This window comes from Filicampus tigris, chromosome 16 (genome assembly GCF_054856515.1).
Source record: "Filicampus tigris isolate MCC_2025a chromosome 16, RoL_Ftig_1.0, whole genome shotgun sequence".
NCBI classification, from domain to species: domain Eukaryota; kingdom Metazoa; phylum Chordata; class Actinopteri; order Syngnathiformes; family Syngnathidae; genus Filicampus; species Filicampus tigris.
The window spans coordinates 3,344,127-3,362,169 of NC_141232.1; the positions used below are offsets into that span (position 1 = coordinate 3,344,127).

Genomic DNA, 18,043 nt, shown 5'->3' on the forward strand with positions numbered 1-18,043 from the left:
TTTGTGTGACTTGTCATGATGGACAAGTCCACCAAATTTCATGTCGATGAGTGAAAGTGGTTTTAGTGGCTCTCTGTTTTTTCCTGTAACATTCCAGCGGGCGCTTGTGAGTGACTTTCTTTCCGTGGGGCTATTTGGAGCGGTTGTGCTCACTGCAGTGTTGGCACTCAGTCAGCAGGGTGCGCTAAAGGCAAACTCCAGGCGGGTGGTTTCTGCGAGGTCAGATAAAGTTTACCCTGTGGCCACTCAAGTTGAGCACTTGAAGTTCTCATGGCGGAGATGTGAGAGTCAGCAGTCCACCCTCGAGGAAAAAAAAAAAAGGGTGGGGGGGGAAAAAAAAAAGCAAGTCTTGCTGAGTGCGTGCGTCCGAGGCGAGTTGGTAAGTGAGCGTTCGTACGAGTGCGCGGGGATGAATATGAATGAGGCAAATGAAAGCTGATGAATGTTTGCCCTTATCTCCATAAAGATTAGACAATTCCCTTGAACCTCAGCCAAGGACGCGCACAATAAAAGGACACTTTTTCAACAGCTCATAACATCACATCGCCATGAGATGATGGATCATGTCCCGGCCTCGACACCCGCCCGTTTACTTTTTTCTTTTATCTCCCGTGCCCATCGCCCGATCCTTGCAAATCGTCTTTTAACAAGAACCCCGGGACAAGGTACACATGAGACCTATTGAAATTAATTCCGGTATAAGACTCTTGCGTCTTGGGTATCAAAATAGGGGGTTTTTTTAGACAGGGTTTTGGTTTCAAACAAGGGCTAGGTTTTCAAAGTAGGTTTTCAAACTGTGGAGGCTGGAAATCTTCCACATATCATGCAATTCAAACCCGAATATTTCAATGTTTCAAGGCAAAGCTGAAGTTTCAAAGTCGGGTTTCAAGACAGGGGGAGGATTTCAAAATAGGGTTTCAAGCCAAGCACACACCACGAGATAAACACGGCGCACGTCAGTGGAGATTAACAGCCTTCAGCATCAACCGGCGAGGACTGAGCAGAACTCAAGGGGGGGGCCATAAACTTCAGCAAAGTTGCGATAAAGCGTCGCGATAAGATAAAGTGACAAACTTTGTCCACAAACGGAACGTCTGACACTTTGCAAAACTCAGCTCAACTGTCAACACCGCAAACTTTCTGGAGCATGCTGTGGACGGCCGCCGCGTGCCTCCTGTGGGGGGCCTCGTGGAGCCTGGCAGCCCCCGCCGGCCCCCCCAGGCAGAAGGTCCTGCTGGTGTCCTTCGACGGCTTCCGCTGGGATTACGACCGCGACGTGGACACGCCGAACCTGGACCGCATGGCCCGCGACGGCGTCAAGGCCGAATACGTTACGCCGCCGTACCTCACCATCACCAGCCCCACCCACTTCACACTTCTCACCGGTAAGGTGCCGGGATAAAGGACACTTTCTCCACCGTTAAATGGCTCTAATCCAGGATTGTGTTTCCCAAGTACCCCGTCATAATCCCAACACCAATTAAGATGAACTTGAATGTGTACCCCAAAAGTTGTATTTTAACGAGCGAATTTGGGGGGGGGGGGGGGGGGGCGGGGGTTTTTCTGGCGGACAGGTCGCTACATCGAGAACCACGGTGTGATCCACAACATGTGGTTCAACACCAGCAGCACGGAAAAGAAACCGTACTACCAGACGCAGTTTGTCAACGAGTGGTGGGACAACGGCACGCTGCCCATCTGGATCACGGCGCAAAAACAGGTCCGTCTTATCCGCAAAAGTGTTTCGGCAGGACCAGAAAGTCGCAGCCGGAAAAATCCCGCTGTGGCTTTGGATGGATGGCATCCAGGCTCTTGGACGGTGAACTGACAAAGTGGCTTTTGTGCTACAGGGGTGACGTGACCCGACTTCAGTCAGACTTAAGTCGTCGATTTTAGACTCGACTTGGACATGAGCAGCTCAACGGCAAAATGCCGTAGTATAGTGTCCAAAGATTGTCTCCGTGCTCTCGCAGGGCCTGAAATCGGGTTCCCTTCACTTCCCCGGCACGGCGTCCAGCTACCAAGGCCAGACGGCGATGGTGCGCGAGGTAGAGCCGCTCCTCTACAATTACAAGAACGAGACGGCTTGGCGCGAGAACGCCGACAAGGTGATGGGCTGGTTCCGCGACCGAGATCTGGACTTCGTGTCGCTGTACTTCGGCGAGCCGGACGGCACGGGGCACCGCTACGGCCCGGATTCGCCTCAACGGCAGAACATGGTCCGGCAGGTGGATCGGACCGTGGGCTACATCCGACAGTCGGCGGAGAAGCGCGGCCTGAGCGACGTCTTGAACATCATCATCACTTCCGATCACGGCATGACCACCGTGTACCGGAACGGACTGGTAGAGGAAATCACCCTTTCCGGGATCCCGGGGTTCTCCTTCCGGGACGTGTCCTTCCACCTGGTGGACTTCGGGCCTTCGGGAATGCTGCTGCCCAAACCGGGTAAACTGGAGAAGGTGTACCAGGCCCTGAAGGGGGCGCACCCGCACCTCCACGTCTACAAGAAGGAAGAGATGCCCAAACGCCTCCACTTTGCCAACAATGACCGCATCCTGCCCATCATTCTGCTGGCTGATGCGGGTTACGTCATCAACGGGGTGCGTACAAAATGTCACGCCTTGTCATCATCGATAGCAAGGAGAAAAACATTCAACTCACAAATACAAACGGAAGTCGAGAGCACATCCCCAACCTGAACGCATGAGGACAATATCGGTAGACGGATGCAGATTGAGTTGATATAGGGCAGGCCCCCGACCGAGGGAGCATATAAAGGTACGGTCCAAGTAGACGTCGCCAACCTTAACGTGATGAGTATCAACACCACTGAATGACCACTTCCACGGTTATCACTGGTAAAAGGAGAAAATATTACCAGATGCACTTCGGGATACATGGACAAGTACACACTGGATACGGATAGCGAGAGTTTTGATAAGATACAAAACAATCCTCCAAGAGGCAAACCCGAACGACGACTTTAACAGCAACTTCCGGCAATATCCTACTGACAGATTGCACTCACAAATAGGGAAAAGTAGGGTGTCAAGCAAAGTTTAGGTTGTAAAATATGAGTTACGGTTTCAAACAATGGCTATGCTTTCAAATTAGGGATTTCAAGACAGGTTATGGTATGGAAATGTGAGCGTTACTCTGGACGTTTTTGACTAATCCAATAGCTCCCTCTGCTGTGTGCCAGCGAGTACTGCACATACCCTGTGCCAGGGTGCCACTATTTGGCATACTTGACAGTATGCGCATTTCTTGCATTTGTTTTGTGCTGTTTATTTGTGTAATTTCACATTTGTCTGTTTATCTTGTGGATTTGGGCGTTCAGTACTTCCCCGTGCAGTTCAACAAGGGCGAGCATGGCTTCGACAACCAGGAGATGGATATGAAGGCTTTCTTCAGGGCGGCGGGGCCGGCGTTCCGCAAGGGCCTGAAGGTGGGCCCCTTCGAGACGGTCCACATCTACCCACTCATGTGCCACATCCTGGGCATCCGACCCGAGGTCAACGATGGCCGCCTGGATGCCACCAGGGACATGCTGCTCGCCCGCGCCGTCCTGGACGACGGTCAGAGGCCCGCACCATCATCGCGACATGCCGGGACTACTGCTTTGCAATTACGCTTTCAGGCCTGGGTCGCAGTTTGAAACAGTCAGGGTTTCAAATGAGCACTTTAAGCCAAAGGGTGGGGACTCGAAAAAGGGTTCCAAGCCAGGGTTAGGGGTTACACACAACCTTTCAAGCCGTAGGGTTTCAAGGTTTGGTTGAGTTTCAATGCTACGCTATTGCTCATGTAAAACACAAACAGTTTAAAACAGTTTGCTCAATTCAAAATAATCAAATTGATTATTTCTGCATATAGCAATGCTCGTCTTTGTTTCCTATTTCCTTTTTTACAAGTTATCTGTTTTTGTTTAGAAGGAGGCCAGCGTGTAAACTTGATGGCGAACGCCTTCACCGGCTTGGCTGCAACGGCTGGATTTCTTCTCGTTGTTTTTGTCGCGATCTTGGCGCACAAAATGGTCAACGACAGACAACGCGGAAGGTAAGGAAGGAAATGTTCAGTGACGTCTAGGTTCCGGTTATTTAAAGTTGCATCAAATTAGTCATTTATTTTTCGTGTTTGTTTCAGATCAGCAGCTCCCACAAATCCTGCAGAAACAACTCAACAAACTTCATTTTGAGCTAAAACGACATTAGTCGAGTGTTTGGTCACGTGTGTGTTTGTGTTTCTATGCGCTGAACGAATGAGTGGGTAAATAAACTGAACTGGAAAATGTGCTCAACGAAACGTGCGACTTTTTGTTCAAAGAGTTGCTCCGCTCTCGTCGCTTGATGGGAGGATGGTGGTTGGCGGATGCTTCATGTTGCCCGCCCGCCTCTCGCGCCATCTGCTCGCAACAAGCTAAAGAAACACAATGGTGCTTCCGGTGGAGATTTTCAAAATAAATGACGGCTCGAGAGAGAGTGGAAATAAGGGTTTGGGGTTAAAAGTTAGGGGTGGAGTTTCCATTAGGTAGCGTGTCAAGGCAGGATTTAAGTTTCAAAGTAACATTTCTCGCGAGCGCTGGGGGTTTTAAAGTAGGGTTGGCATTTCTGAGTAGAATGGGGTTTAATTTCTTTAAAAAACAAAAAATTAAAAAGGGGGGTGCGGTTAGGGTTTCAAAAGTACGGTTACAAATGAGGGTTAAGGTTTCAGAGTTCGGTTTCAAAGACAGGCCTACATTTTCAAAGTGCAGTTTCAGGCCAGGCTAAGGATTTCCAACTATGTTTCTAAGTCAGGGTTGTAGACAATCTTCATTGTTTATATAGGTCAGTAATATAACCTGTATAGTTTATAATAAATGTTACATGTAAAATGTCATATGTAGGTTATGCATCGTCAATTTGCTTTTATTGTGAAGTGTATCGTATCTGTTTCCTGTAGAGTAGGCGTTTTATTGTGGAAGTGGTTTCCTGTGGTTTCCTGCGGTGGCGGTGTTGCTTTTGGTGGTGTTGTTATTGTGATCGTGCGGGTCCACCATGGAGGAGCTGAGCGCCGTCGGCGAGCAGGTTTTCGACGCCGAATGCATCCTCAACAAAAGACTGCGAAAGGTTCGGAAAGGCGCAAAACCTGCACAATCGTCTAAGTCTTGCTTTCTGGCTTCACTCGGCTTCGTGCTCACGATTTTTTGGGGCGCTTCTTTGTGTGCAGGGAAAGTTGGAGTTTCTGGTCAAATGGAGAGGGTGGTCGTCCAAGTAAGTCAGGAAGACCCCCAAACAATGAACATTTCACGCAAAAAAACTTCACGTCACTTGTTTTTTCTTCTTATCAGATCCGGGTAATCGGAACACTAGCGCGTTTTCGTCTTGGATGCTTGTTGTTTTGAGCCTCTAAACGTCTTTTGTCCGCGTTTCAATCATCAGGTTTGCCTTTAATTAACTTCTTATTTAATGTTACTTTAAAGTGCATTATTTTATTTTGTACTAAAACATCATTTTGTATTGTTTTTATGATCTGAAGCCCTTGTTTACATTTAATTTATCAGGTTGACCAGGCGGCAGGACTTGTTTCGTTCCACTGTAGTTAAACATTGATTACAATTGATTTTCATTAATTAAAACTAAAATAACATTTAAAAAAAAACAATTCATACAACATTGTTTTATAAATGTAAAGCGTAATAAACCTTGACTAGATTAAGAACAAACCTGATTATTAAAAATGAATAAAACTGGCTTTGGTTCATTAAAAAAAAAAGTTGGGTTCTGAGCTATAATAGTAATAGAATTTAAAATTAAAATGTTACAAAGTGGAAGAAAAACAAGTAGTTTCATTTAAGACAAACTGAACTTCTGCTTGAACAAAATGGAATACTTGGGGTAAAAACAGCTTTTCCCCCTGTAGCCATAATAATAGTGTACATTTTATGTAAATTAAAATTAAATGTTTTGCTTATCAAAATTGCTTTAAGTTATGTGTATCGCCCCCTTTAGATTTTTAACCATTTGTGTGTTTTTACAGTTTATTTGCAACCTTTTTAACATTACAACTATCGTGGGAAAGTAACAGCTTTCTTTTTTCTTTTTTTTTTTTTAAATAAGCATTTTATTTAAAACGCATGGATACATTTTAATTTTTTTGTTTTTTACATGGCATTATTTACATTTATCCAATTAAGTCTTCTTTGGAAAAAAATCAGTTTTGTACAGTTGAATTTTTAAATTTTTTCATCTTTCATTTAAAATTGTCTTCTTAGCCATTTTAGCCCCTCTCCGCCTTTTTTGGATGACTATTATTCTCCACGGGTACACACTGTTGCCTGCCTTCTGTCAGGCCCACACGTCCTTTGTGCGTGCGTGTGCGTGCGTGCGCGTAATGGGTGGGGGGTAGGCTGACTGCTGGTCTGGGGGTCTTTTTCCTCTTTCTTCAACAGGCTTCTAGCACATGTTGGACATGTTTTTGTGCCACATCCATTTTGTGGCATCAGAAATAACACAAGTCAAAGAACAACTCAGCATACTGCAGACTCGACCTTTCAAAAGGAGCACTTGCTTAAAAAAAAAAAAAAAAATGCAAATCCCCTACTCAGAGTTTAGTTTTGTGGGGGGGATGGGGGGGGGGGGGGCTCCTTCTCACACTTTAGCCCCTTTCACACAAGCCTCCTAAGCAAGTTTTCCTCTGCTCACTGTGTGTGCTGTGTTTTAAGGTACCAATGCGTGATAGGGGGTGTTGAAATTGACCCGAGAATGTCGCAAGCGGACTTCGACCCATCCCCCAGTTCCACATTGGAGCCTTTCGCGCAGAACAACACAGGGAAATGGCGGAAAATTACGGCGTTAGGAGGCAGTGTGAAAGGGTCTTGTCTTGTGTCTTGGCCCAAAATAACAACAGTGATGGTAGAACATGTGACGAATTTGTTCTAAATCAGGACACTGGGCTACTTTCGCAAAGTTATTTATTCTGATGATTAGATAAAGACAAAAAGTCACTTTTTTTTAATATATATATATATATATATATATATATATATATATATATATATATATATATATATATATATATATATATATATATATATATATATATATATTCTTTAGGAAAGTTCATCACAGTATTACACTACAAAAACAATTTCTAACCACTGTAGTTCATAGACCAAAAACAAAAAATCTAACCATTGTTACACCGAGGTAGTCACAAGTATGACTTCTCATACAGTTGTAAACCCGACATTGAGCCAGTTTAGAGAAAATAATTACTAAAAAACAAGAAAAGCTGACAAATTGCTGTTGTCATAGTAAGTCGTTGGAAATCTGACATTGGGCTATATTGACAAGGTTAGTTGTTGAAAAATTCTGTCCGCCAGCTGTTTCGATGTTAATTCTTTCAGTCATGGGACATACCTGAATCTTAATGGGCGGGATTTGAATCCGTTTACCATTTACACACATGATTCTTCTTATATGCTCCTCGCACATTTACGCATAGCTCGTGTGACATCGTATCTTCAGTTTATGGGAGACTACATGAGGAAGTCTTTATTTTTATGTTCCTTCCAGACACAACAGCTGGGAGCCCCAAGAGAACATTCTTGATCCCAGACTTCTGGCAGCTTTCAACAAGAAGTGAGTGTCTTTAGATGTTTGCGTTTCATGGAATGTCCAGATCGTTATATATTGAATTCCGTGTATCGCAGGGAACAAGAGAAGGAGCTCCTGATACGGAACCGCGGTAAAAGGCCGAGAGGACGGCCGCGTAAAGTTCCCGTGGGTGCAACATAAACAGCTTTTCTAGGTGTCCTTGGCACGCATTTGAACTCTTTTTGCCCTCCCTTAGGAAAATGTCCCAGAGGCCGCAAAGTCCAACAGCTCTACCTCCGGAACCTCATCGTCATCCTCCGATTCCTCATCGTCATGTTCCTCCTCGTCCTCGTCCTCCTCGGAAGACGAGGACGAGGAGCGCCAAGCGAGCCCTGGCGTCCGAATGAGAGACCTCCATCCCAACCCCGTCCCCCAGAAGAAAGCGCAGATTGTGGTGGCCAAGCAGGAGCCGCCGAAAAAACGCGGCCGCAAATCTCTGAGCAAAGGCCTTCGGAAAAGCCTCAAGAAGGATTCCGATCTTCCGGGCGCCATCAAGAAGCCGGTTCACCTGGCCGGCTTCGCCTTCATGGGCTTCCACCGGGGCTCTGCAGGATGTCCCAACCGCAATTCCCCAACCCATGGGGGAACTTCCAGAAACTCCTTGAGCTCGGTGGGACCCGGCAGATCAATGCCGCCGTCCCCCGTCCCGCTGATGAAATCCAGCCCGGGCAGGAATGCCACAGAGGGGAAACTGCCCAGCCCCGGACTGGATTCGTTCAAACCAAGAGGGGTGGAGACTTTCACCTCGAACGCATCCAAGCATTGCATGCCAGGATCCCCCCAGCGTAGCACGAACTCCCCCAGTGTGCAAAAGGCTCACGTGCTACAGAGAATAACCAACGCCAAAGCCATGGCGGCCCAAGCGGCACAGAAGATCACCGCCAATCAGCCTCTCAACCTTCCCAACAAAGTAACGCAGGGCACCAAATCACCTGGTACCGGCGCAGGCTCGGCTCTGAGAAACACCGCACATACTGGCCGTAAAAGCAACCAAAACCAGGAGTACAAACCCCCACAAAGTCCCGCTTCCCCGGGAGGAACCCGCAAGTCTACCACAGGCAAAGATTTGACGGAGATCCAGACCTTCAGGGGGAAACTGGAGAAAAGCGAAGTGCATAAATCCGAGAACCACCTGGAAAGAGCAGCTTCCAAAGACGGCAAGATGAGCACGGGCGAGGACGAGAGCAGCTCCGACTCCGACCAGGACTCGTCGGACGCCGGCCAGGAGCGCTTGGCGGTGGTCCACAACCAAGACTGGAAGCCCACCCGCAGTCTGATAGAACACGTGTTTGTCACGGACGTCACCGCCAACCTGGTCACCGTCACAGTGAAGGAGTCTCCCACCAGCGTGGGATTCTTTAGCATCCGGAACTACTGACTGGGCCTCAAAAACTTCACCTGACAATTGCATCAGGACCCTCCACGATTGTTGTAATTTATTTCCTTTTTTTTCTTTTCTTGATACTAAGAAACTTTTTCATCTCAATCCACTGTAGTCCAATTGAAAATCTAAGGACCAAGAGTATATCAAGCCGACCGGGACAACCACAGATCGTTGGCAGGTGAATCTCTTACTGCATTTTAGACCATTGGGGCGGGGGTGTGTGGGAAATATCTCACGCGGAGCTTACAGGGTGTTCCAGTCAAACGCGAATGATAAAAAGCGTTGTTGGATTCGACCGTCGGCCGTTGCCGAAAAAGACCGTGATACTTCCAAGTGCGATGCAATCCGAAGTCACGGTGGACCGGACCGGACAAACATCGACGCATTAAGGATACAGAAACTAGGACGGCAACCTGAAGTCAGCGGGTCAATCTGCATTTGAGACCGCCAGGAAATCATAAACAGCTCTTAGTTTACAGGGTCCGACCTCGAAGGTTTACAGTCCAAAAAATAAATGAATCAACAATCCGGAATCTTGACAAAACCTCCGATAACTTTAAGCGTGTTCTAATTTGACTACACAGTAGTCCACACCAAATTTTGATGACCAATCGTGTGAATCTTTTGCTGCATTCAAGACCACCGGGAAATATCTCACACGGCGCTTATAGAGTCCAACGTTTTCGGTGAAACGTAAACCAAAAAAAAAAAAAAAAAAAAGGATCGTAGTTGATATGATGAAAGAACTGTTGACAGAGATCATTTTGGAGGTCGACTTTATCAGACCACCTCCTCTTCTTTTCCAAAGTTAGGGGTCACCATAGCTCGTCATCCTTTTCCTTCCAAATCTATATTTTCCATCCTCCTCTCGAAACCAACTTCCCTCAGCTCTTCTCTAATTACTGTCCATCCACCAAACTTCCCTTTGGTCTTCCATCTAGCGCTCTCTTGCCTGGCAGCTCTAAAACCGATCAATTCTAACCCCTCGCTAGTTGACAGCGCGTCTGGGGAAAGCTGTGGATGAAAGCAAGCACTGTGAATACTTTTCCGGATGCACTGTTGTCGTTTTGTGAAATTGCTCCAATTTTGCGCGTTAGGAACTTCTTCTTCTTCTAGCCATGCACTTTTACATGTCCGATTTTTCCGGCTTCCCACAGTTCCGCGGAACGCAGCATTTGCGGCGATTGGCGGTCGTCACTGCGAGCGCCACTGCATCGCTGTGGTTTTTAGTTGCTCTCAATTAATAGTTGCCTTGTCGTGGAACTATTTAGTAAGACGGCATCTAGAGTGTATTTTTGTATTAGCTACCTCGGTTTTATAGGGCTACTATTTGCTGCATACGAATCCAGGGTGAACTAGCCTTCAAGTCTTACTGCTATGTCCCAAATTAGGGTTTGCGAAACTCCGGGCATTTTTAAAGTCGGAACGTTTTCGTGGAAGTAACGGGAATAAATAGGAACAGACCAGGAATTTACAAAACTCAAGTTTGACTGTTAATGGGCAACTGTCAAGTTTATCAGGACGGGGTGAAGCATACTGAGAGACCGACAGAGTGTCTATCGTTTGTCAGATAACACTTTTCTCCAGATTCAGCAGAAACTCTATTAGCTAGGTCCTGGGGAGGGGGGGGGGGGGTTGGGGGCGATGCACAATAAAGCACCAGATGTCTCTGGAGCCACTTGGGCTGTTTTTTCTTTGTTTTGTGGCAGCAGCTGACGTCTCTTCGGGATCCTTTTCATGGTGTGACGTAACACAAAACAATGCGAGGCCCCCCGAGAGGGGCTCCGGCCACTCTGCGTTTTCATTCAACTCTTCGTACTAATCCGGCAACCGAGCCGCCGTTTTGCGGACGGGACACAATGACGACGACCGGGCCCGGGTCGCAAGGCCGGTGGAGTGAATGGCCAAATACAGGACGTTCATCTCAGCGTTGTTACCAAATTTGCAGCCAACAATGGTGCTCATGGACCAACTTTTTAAATTGTTCTGAAGATGCTAGGCAAACGTTGTACGTGCATTTAGAGCAACTAAGCATATGTGAAATACGGAGGAGTATCGGGGCCACGCTCAAAAGTATATTATACAATTTTTATGAAGTCACCATTTTTTTTGATTAATATCCAACCCATGAATCAAAAAAAAAAAAAAAAAAAAATGGGAAAAGGTTGCAATATAACAGGGTTGTCTTTATTATCCTATTGTTGATATTGAAAATAGTCATATTTAAGGGGAAAAAAAACAAATCTTTAAATTAAAAAAGCAAAGTATGTTTTCCATATTCCAACCTTTTTTTGGGATGAAATTTGATTTTACATTTTCACAATGAGATTAGTACTGTCTTTATGGTATAGATTTAGTTTCTAACCAGAGTGGCCCCGATAATCCTTCGTAAGGGATCGTCCTTCTCATTTAAGAAAATCTATTTATTGGAGGCAGGTCTTTAATACTTAATATTGTCAAATAAACGCTGTAGCCTCATGTGCGACTTGTAATTTTTGTCACGCCAAGTGTTCAACCACAACGGCCACTTCCACTCAAGTCCTTTGACTAATCCATTCCACTTAATTAAAGTAGATATACTACATAAGAGACTAAAGTCATTATTCTTCAAGAGTAAAATTGAGAGAGAAGTCATACTTTATGAGGGGGGGAGGGGTTGTAATATGACAAGATTGCATTTCAGAGAGAGAGAAAAAAAAAAAAATCATAAAAAGGTGAATTAGTCCAACTTTATTTTCGGAAAATTGTGCTTAAAAATATTACATACACCCGAAAAGATAACCTTAATATCTGTTTTTTTTCTTGAGGAAAAAAATACACCCAGTCTGATATGACTGTACATCTTTTTTTCCCCTCCGAAAAATCCAACTGTCAAAATATTGCTTTAACTTTTTCGTTCAAAAAAACCACTTACTTGTAGTAAGATTTCACCTATTGTTCATCTTTTCATCAAAATCAATCTTTTTCATCAAAACACAACCATACAGTGTGTTCAAAATGCTTTATCTGAAAAAATATTTGATTCTCGTATTACGATTTAATCTAGTAATACTTTAACTTTCATCTTTAACATATCTGAGGAGGGTCGTTGCCACTAGATGGCGCTGTTGGACTTGAGGTCAACGACTTCCGGGAGCAATTTTTTTTTTTAAGTATTAAGACTGTTGGTTGCGTCACATTGTAAAATGTCAAGATAACTTCTGTTGTGAATTGGCTCTTTAGAACTAACGTTTAACTGAACATAAAGGTAAATAAAAGCATTGATTCCAGGTGATGACAGTTTAATTATGAAATACTGAGTGCATAAACACCAAAATGGTGTTTCAGCTTGTAAACTTGACGCAAACAACACAAACACATTTTTCCTCACATTCTGCATTTTGCCTTGGAAAATCTAACAGTCGGCGTTCATTTAGATCTTTCATCAGAAATATTTCATACGTTTCTATCACAACAAAGCCTATAAAAGTATTCACAAGAGAAGTGTGCTTTTCAACGCTCATATATTCACGCTTTTCCTCAAATATCCTCGTGTAAATGCAATCATGAAAAATAGGTTGCTTACTTTCTTGAAAGACATTCCATCTTTTCTCCTATTACAACGAAAGCAAAACTCATGCTGACGTCGGCCAGCGCTGCTTTGGTTTATAGCGACATCTAGTCGGTTGGTCGCCGAACTGCACTCTCGTCATGTCGCTCTACTACGATGGCGTCATTTATGAATCACATTGATTTTTATATGACTGGTTTGGAAAGGGTGCATCTTTATGACAAACATGATTTGGTATATGTGTAATAGACATGTGATCAACAAATAAAATACATACCGATGCATTTGGACTAATCACTATCATTACATTTCGATACGTGAAACCATGAATATGCCACAAACTATGGCGGCAAACCAGTTCGATGTCATTTCAAACTCATCTCAAAACATTACCCTTAAAATTGATTTAAAAAAAAAGAAAAAAGAAAAAGCGCCACAAATGTGCCGTAATTTCTCGTAATAAATCAAGTTTGTTGACAATATTCTAATTCATCGTGATGCGTCTGTATATTGTGTTGTGGTGTACATAAATACTAAATACTCGAAATTCATTTGACTGTAGAGGAAGTGGAGTTCAGTGAGTAAAATCAACTCTTAATAAGCACTGGAAGCCAAGTACGGTGTGTGCGCGTGCGTGTTTTAAAAGTCGTGTCTGTGATACATATCTGCATCGTAGTATTTGGTCACCACCACCCTGTTGGCAAACTGACGCCCGCTTAGCGCTTGCATGGCTTTCTGACAGTCGGACGTCGACACGAACTCCACGAAGATCTGCCAGTGCGAGAGAGAGAGAGAGAGTGCGTGACACACACTTGACCTCCTCTCACACACACGGCTTCCTCTGACATTCACACCTTTCTTTTACACGCACATGTCGTACCTTGCCGCAGCCCGGCACGTGCGCCCCGTGAAGCGGCCTGGGTATCTGGATGGAGCGGACGCTGCCGTATTTGCAGCACTCCTGGCGGATGTCGTCCAGGATCTCCTGATAGTCGTCGTCGGCGGCCAGCTCGTCGGGCAACACCGTGTTGAGCAGGCACAGGACCTGGGTGGCCGCCCCCTCGCAGCCCTGCACGCGCCGCAGACCCGGCACCTGAAGCAGCACCGGCGTCTCCGTGACGGACGCCTGCTGAGGGCGGACGGGAATGACATCCTGTGGCCGGCGCCGCCGGGACGGCGAGCGAGTGAACGGACCGGGTGACAAATTGCGGCGGCTTACCAGGCTGGCGTTTTTGGCTCCCACGCTGGCTCTTTGCACGATGAGCTTCTTGTCGCCCAGCTGCATGCCGTTGAGTCCGGACACCGCCTGGCGAGGACAACGCGCCTGGCATCCGGCACTCGTCACGCCGGCGGCGTTTGCTTACCTGGTCCGTGGCGCCCGCGTCCACATACTCGCAGAAGGCGTAACCTTTGGACAGCGAGGTGGCGCCGTCCTTCACCAAGTTGAAGGCTTTGAGCGGCCCGAACGACGTCAGCAGCTCCTTCACCTGCAGGCCAAAACAAGGCCACAATGTCCTTACTTCCAAATCGAACATCGAAGCGCCGGACACTATTCATCACGTGTTCGAGGTGGTCTACTGCATGTGGATAGTTCATTAAAATGATCGGTAAAAGCGCGGCTATCTTGGTCCACTATTTCGCGTCATGATTAAGGCACATTTCAACGTTTCACTTTTCATCCTCAGTGTCCGAGGAGCTCCAAAAACAAAGTGAGGACATAGAAATGACTGGCGGAACCTTCATCTTACTTGCTGATGATGACGATGATGATGATGATGATGATGATTCTAGTCAACAAAATATAAGTGCAGACTGGGGAACAGAAGGAAACAAGACTGGGTGAATGTGAAGGCAGGCACACACACACACACACACACACACACACACACACACAGCAAGAACAGCATACACACACCTCTGTAAGAACCTTCATAGACCAAACTGCACTTTACATTTCTGACCTGACATAAACATATCGTTTAATGGAAAAGCTCAAAAGTACAAACAAAGTACTGTCAAACTTATGAAAAACAACCTGGTATTTTTCAGCCCAAAAAGCTGGAATACAAACATTTAACACTTCATTTGAGTTAAGATAAAGAAAAAAAAAAAAAGAATTACGCGAATGATGGCTTATATTGCCAAAAAACCTGTGAAGTCGGGTGATGCTGTCATTGTCAAGGCAGCGCCAAAATGGACTTTATACATCTATGTAACTTTTGTATAAAAAAAAAAATTACACCGTCTGTACTTTTTCAAACTTTTATCTGACAACAGGAATCAGTACTTGTACTTTTACCAAAATCGTAGTAGCCTGTACTTGCCCTGGCAGTTGAGTGTGAGAACATTTTGCCACATGTACCTGGTCGTCGTTCAGGTGGTTGGGCAGACCGCCGATGAAGAGCTTGTGAGGAGAATCGGGAACCACTGTGGACACAACGCCTGAACACAAACACACAACTCGAGTTGTCAACAAACTACGGGGACGTTGCGGCGCGCGCGTCGTCCAGCGCGACCCACCAGGCACGTGGAAGGCAGGCTGCTCCGAGAGGCCGGGGAGCGGCCGGTAGTCGTGAGGCCGGCGAATCTTCAACGACTGACCTTGGAAAACGATCCCGTCGAAGGCCATGGCCTGCGTGGTCTCGTCCACCGAGCGGAACTGGGACGCAAAGCCCAAAAAAAAAAAAAAAAAAAAAAGACAAAAACGTCATATGTCTCCCATACACACAGAAGAGTACACACATACCTCAAGGAAGGCAAAGTTCTTGTCCTGGTTGATTTGCACAACCAGGACAGGATTGGTGGGGGCCTGCGACAGGCCGGCCAGTCTCATCTGAGCGTTGAAGAAGTTGGCCATGGACTCCTGGCACGGGAACAAAAGTCACAAAGTCACGACGGCAGCCAACGCGCGCTTTCGTCCCAACGGGGGAGAGCGCGGCCACCTCGGTGACGCCGAAGGGAATGTTCCCCACGTAGAGGCGGCGGGCTTGTCTGGTCATTTGATTTCCCACCGCGGCCACTGGAGGCGGCGCCGCAGTCGCACCGGGCACCGCGGCGGCGGCGGCGGCGGCGGCGCACGGCGCCAGCAGGGCCGTGCTAGAGATGTGACCGGCGGCTGCAAAACAACAAAATCGCTCATATATCGACAACTGCCGTGGGAAATCCTTGGTGCTCGAGGGCAGCCGTACTTCACCTTCAACTGATTTCCCCATTTCCACGGCCATGCATGAATATCCACAGATGTGATGTCATCCGCAACATGGCGCCTACCTTGCATGGCTTTGTACTGCAGGGGAGTCACGTGCTGAAAGCCCGCAGGAGCCACGTCCCAATACTTGCGAGGCTTTTTCTTCCTGGTCCTCCTCGGAGAAGAATGACTGGCCAAAGAAAAGGAAGACTCACCATCAGCGTCAGTGTCTTTTCCACTCGTGACTTTCTTCAAGCTTTTGATTGGCTCAAAGGAAAAATTAGGGCTAAAATTAGGGCTAAGTGATTCATCGCTTTCTTCACATTTATTTTTGTTTATTTGTTTGGATGATCATTTTTTCATCTTCTGTAGTTGAAATTGCAGCCACGCTGATGTGCATTGCTTACATTAACAACAAAGAGGAGCTAGTTGACCACGTAGCCATTCGGTCGCTCGATTCACTTTTCTGAATCTTTCACAAATAGCGACTAGTGCCTTTCACTTCTGATAAGAAACAGACAACATGAGTGTCGTCATTTTCACGTTGTTTTGCATATGATAAGAAAGGAGACCAGTGGAAGGCAATCGATCAGTTGAGACCTGTGCTTCTTGTGGTCTCGGGAGGAGCTGCGCCGGTCCCGACTCTTCCAGTCTCGACTGCGACTCCGTTTGTCCCGCCGCTCTTTGCTCCAAGCGCCGAGTTTGTCGCCGCGACCCGTCGAGCCGCTGCGACTCCTCTTTTTGTGTCTTTCTCTTTCCCGCTCTGGAAAAAGAACAAGACATCACATTTTGTGATCGTACGCGCACTTTTTCAAATGATCGTACATATCATGAATGAAATGTTGACATGGAGTGCGGCTATAGGTCAGGTCAAGTCAAATTTATTTATATAGGCCTTAATCACAGGAAAATTTTGTAAAATAATCACTTGTAAATTACAAGACATCATTTATAAGGAAAATGACCAATAAAAGAATGATATAATGTATCATAAACACTCATCTACTTTGAAATCAACTCCATTGTGAGTTGAATTGAAGATTAAACACTATGCAGTCTAAAAATATACTGTAAGCATCTCTTACAGGTGTGAGAGGAGGAAAAAATGTTGAAAGTAGCACATTTTTCTATTATTATTTCTATTATTATTACAATATTTTATTGAATTGTTGGAGCCGAATTGAAGTTGTATCACGAGGCAATACCAAACTATGTGGTCTTTTGTCAAGATAGCAGCTTTCCTTCTTCGAGGTGAAAATATTGAGTAGTAGCAAGTGAATGAATGGTAACAGTTGTCTATTCGGAATTTTAGTGAATGATTGATAAAAGTTGCTCACTTGAATTTGCTGCGTTGTTGTAGCCGAAATTTACGTGGATCCCTAGGTAGTCGGTGCCATTCTAGGTTTTGTCTCAATAACATCCGTAGCAGTGAGAAGACATGCAAATGTTTAAAAGAGCTCGTTCTATCTATGTAGTTTGGCGTCTCGCGCAGGTGAGTGGAAGGGCTGCGTTTCGTTCAGGAGCAGAGCTCACTTGACGACGTTGGCAGATCGAAAAGGAGACAAAATGTCTCGTTTGCAGCCAACAAAGCTGACTCACAGTTTACGACATCCATTGATAGAATAAAATTAAGTAGGAGGCTGCAAGCGTCGCTAGCATAGTGATCTACCCCAAAAATTAAACCCGTATCGTTTTTTGTTTTGTTTTGTTTTTACCTTGACGGTTCTCGCTCAGCTGCTTCTCAAATTCGTCGAAATCCGACATTTTACCACAACATGAGGTGCTGGACTTGCGGGGCTCGTCGGTGGAGGAGGAGGAGGAGGAGGGCGATCATCAATGACAGCCGGAGCAGTCAAATGCAAGGAAATCCATCAACTCTTTCCTCCAGGTAAGTCCCGGTACTTATGGACAAATTACTTCCGGTCCTGTACTTCAAAATAAAAATAGAACACCAAAAACCGAAGACACAGTTGCTCAATTCTCTTTAATATCTTGAATTGTAAAATAATGTATATTAGGTCAATGAAATTATTGGTACTTATCATTCAATCATACACAATTTAAACTACACAGAACGTTGCACATTTTTATTCTGAAAATGTTATTATTTTAATAAACCTAACCTAGTTTGTTCAAAAGTTCCAGACATTTACAGTGGAAAAATCGTTGTGTGTTACTGTGTGAAAGTGACTTCAATTTTTTGTGTAACTGGAGTGCATGGTCCCCAAAGTAGAAGGTAAGCAGAGCTGCATTGTTGGGACATATTAACGTCCACGGTACTTGTA

The 18,043-nt window shown here is 45.6% G+C and overlaps 3 protein-coding genes across 4 annotated transcripts; 2 read left to right on the top strand and 1 right to left on the bottom strand.

Moving 5' to 3' along the window:
* The first annotated feature begins 368 nt into the window (after positions 1-368).
* LOC147134101 (ectonucleotide pyrophosphatase/phosphodiesterase family member 7-like) lies at positions 369-4,284 on the top strand. Its single transcript, XM_086055995.1, has 7 exons — positions 369-379; positions 1,116-1,385; positions 1,575-1,720; positions 1,974-2,603; positions 3,344-3,581; positions 3,933-4,059; positions 4,147-4,284. The coding sequence occupies exons 2-7, from the start codon at positions 1,148-1,150 to the stop codon at positions 4,196-4,198; spliced, it is 1,431 nt and encodes a 476-aa protein (XP_085912121.1). The 5' UTR covers positions 369-379; positions 1,116-1,147; the 3' UTR covers positions 4,199-4,284.
* A 701-nt stretch (positions 4,285-4,985) lies between these two features.
* Positions 4,986-10,627, top strand: cbx2 (chromobox homolog 2 (Drosophila Pc class)). The gene is made up of 5 exons (XM_086055871.1): positions 4,986-5,108; positions 5,209-5,252; positions 7,557-7,622; positions 7,694-7,763; positions 7,834-10,627. The coding sequence occupies exons 1-5, from the start codon at positions 5,037-5,039 to the stop codon at positions 9,013-9,015; spliced, it is 1,434 nt and encodes a 477-aa protein (XP_085911997.1). The 5' UTR covers positions 4,986-5,036; the 3' UTR covers positions 9,016-10,627.
* Positions 7,127-17,676, bottom strand: LOC147134103 (splicing factor U2AF 65 kDa subunit-like). 2 transcript variants are annotated; one of them, XM_086055869.1, is made up of 11 exons: positions 17,474-17,676; positions 16,359-16,521; positions 15,842-15,948; positions 15,514-15,686; positions 15,318-15,434; positions 15,092-15,230; positions 14,934-15,013; positions 13,936-14,058; positions 13,791-13,877; positions 13,452-13,697; positions 7,127-13,342 (listed from the first exon to the last, which is right to left on the bottom strand). In XM_086055869.1, the coding sequence occupies exons 1-11, from the start codon at positions 17,520-17,522 to the stop codon at positions 13,211-13,213; spliced, it is 1,416 nt and encodes a 471-aa protein (XP_085911995.1). In that variant the 5' UTR covers positions 17,523-17,676; the 3' UTR covers positions 7,127-13,210. The 2 variants fall into 2 exon arrangements, with proteins under 2 accessions (XP_085911995.1, XP_085911996.1); XM_086055870.1 differs by lacking the exon at positions 17,474-17,676 and adding an exon at positions 16,166-16,262 and having other exon boundaries at positions 13,452-13,700; positions 13,791-14,058; positions 16,359-16,496.
* Positions 17,677-18,043: the final 367 nt, after the last annotated feature.

Excerpts from the sequence above, each read along its gene's own strand:
- cbx2 (XM_086055871.1), top strand. The coding sequence starts at position 5,037 with ATGGAGGAGCTGAGCGCCGTCGGCGAGCAGGTTTTCGACGCCGAATGC. Across the intron at positions 5,109-5,208 it reads TCAACAAAAGACTGCGAAAG|GGAAAGTTGGAGTTTCTGGT; the intron begins GTTCGGAAAGGC and ends CTTTGTGTGCAG. Across the intron at positions 7,623-7,693 it reads CTGGCAGCTTTCAACAAGAA|GGAACAAGAGAAGGAGCTCC; the intron begins GTGAGTGTCTTT and ends CGTGTATCGCAG.
- LOC147134103 (XM_086055869.1), bottom strand. The coding sequence starts at position 17,522 with ATGTCGGATTTCGACGAATTTGAGAAGCAGCTGAGCGAGAACCGTCAA. Across the intron at positions 15,435-15,513 it reads TTCCCTTCGGCGTCACCGAG|GAGTCCATGGCCAACTTCTT; the intron begins GTGGCCGCGCTC and ends TTCCCGTGCCAG. Across the intron at positions 15,014-15,091 it reads GCCTGCCTTCCACGTGCCTG|GCGTTGTGTCCACAGTGGTT; the intron begins GTGGGTCGCGCT and ends GTTTGTGTTCAG.
- LOC147134101 (XM_086055995.1), top strand. The coding sequence starts at position 1,148 with ATGCTGTGGACGGCCGCCGCGTGCCTCCTGTGGGGGGCCTCGTGGAGC. Across the intron at positions 1,386-1,574 it reads CCACTTCACACTTCTCACCG|GTCGCTACATCGAGAACCAC; the intron begins GTAAGGTGCCGG and ends TCTGGCGGACAG. Across the intron at positions 2,604-3,343 it reads CGGGTTACGTCATCAACGGG|TACTTCCCCGTGCAGTTCAA; the intron begins GTGCGTACAAAA and ends TTGGGCGTTCAG.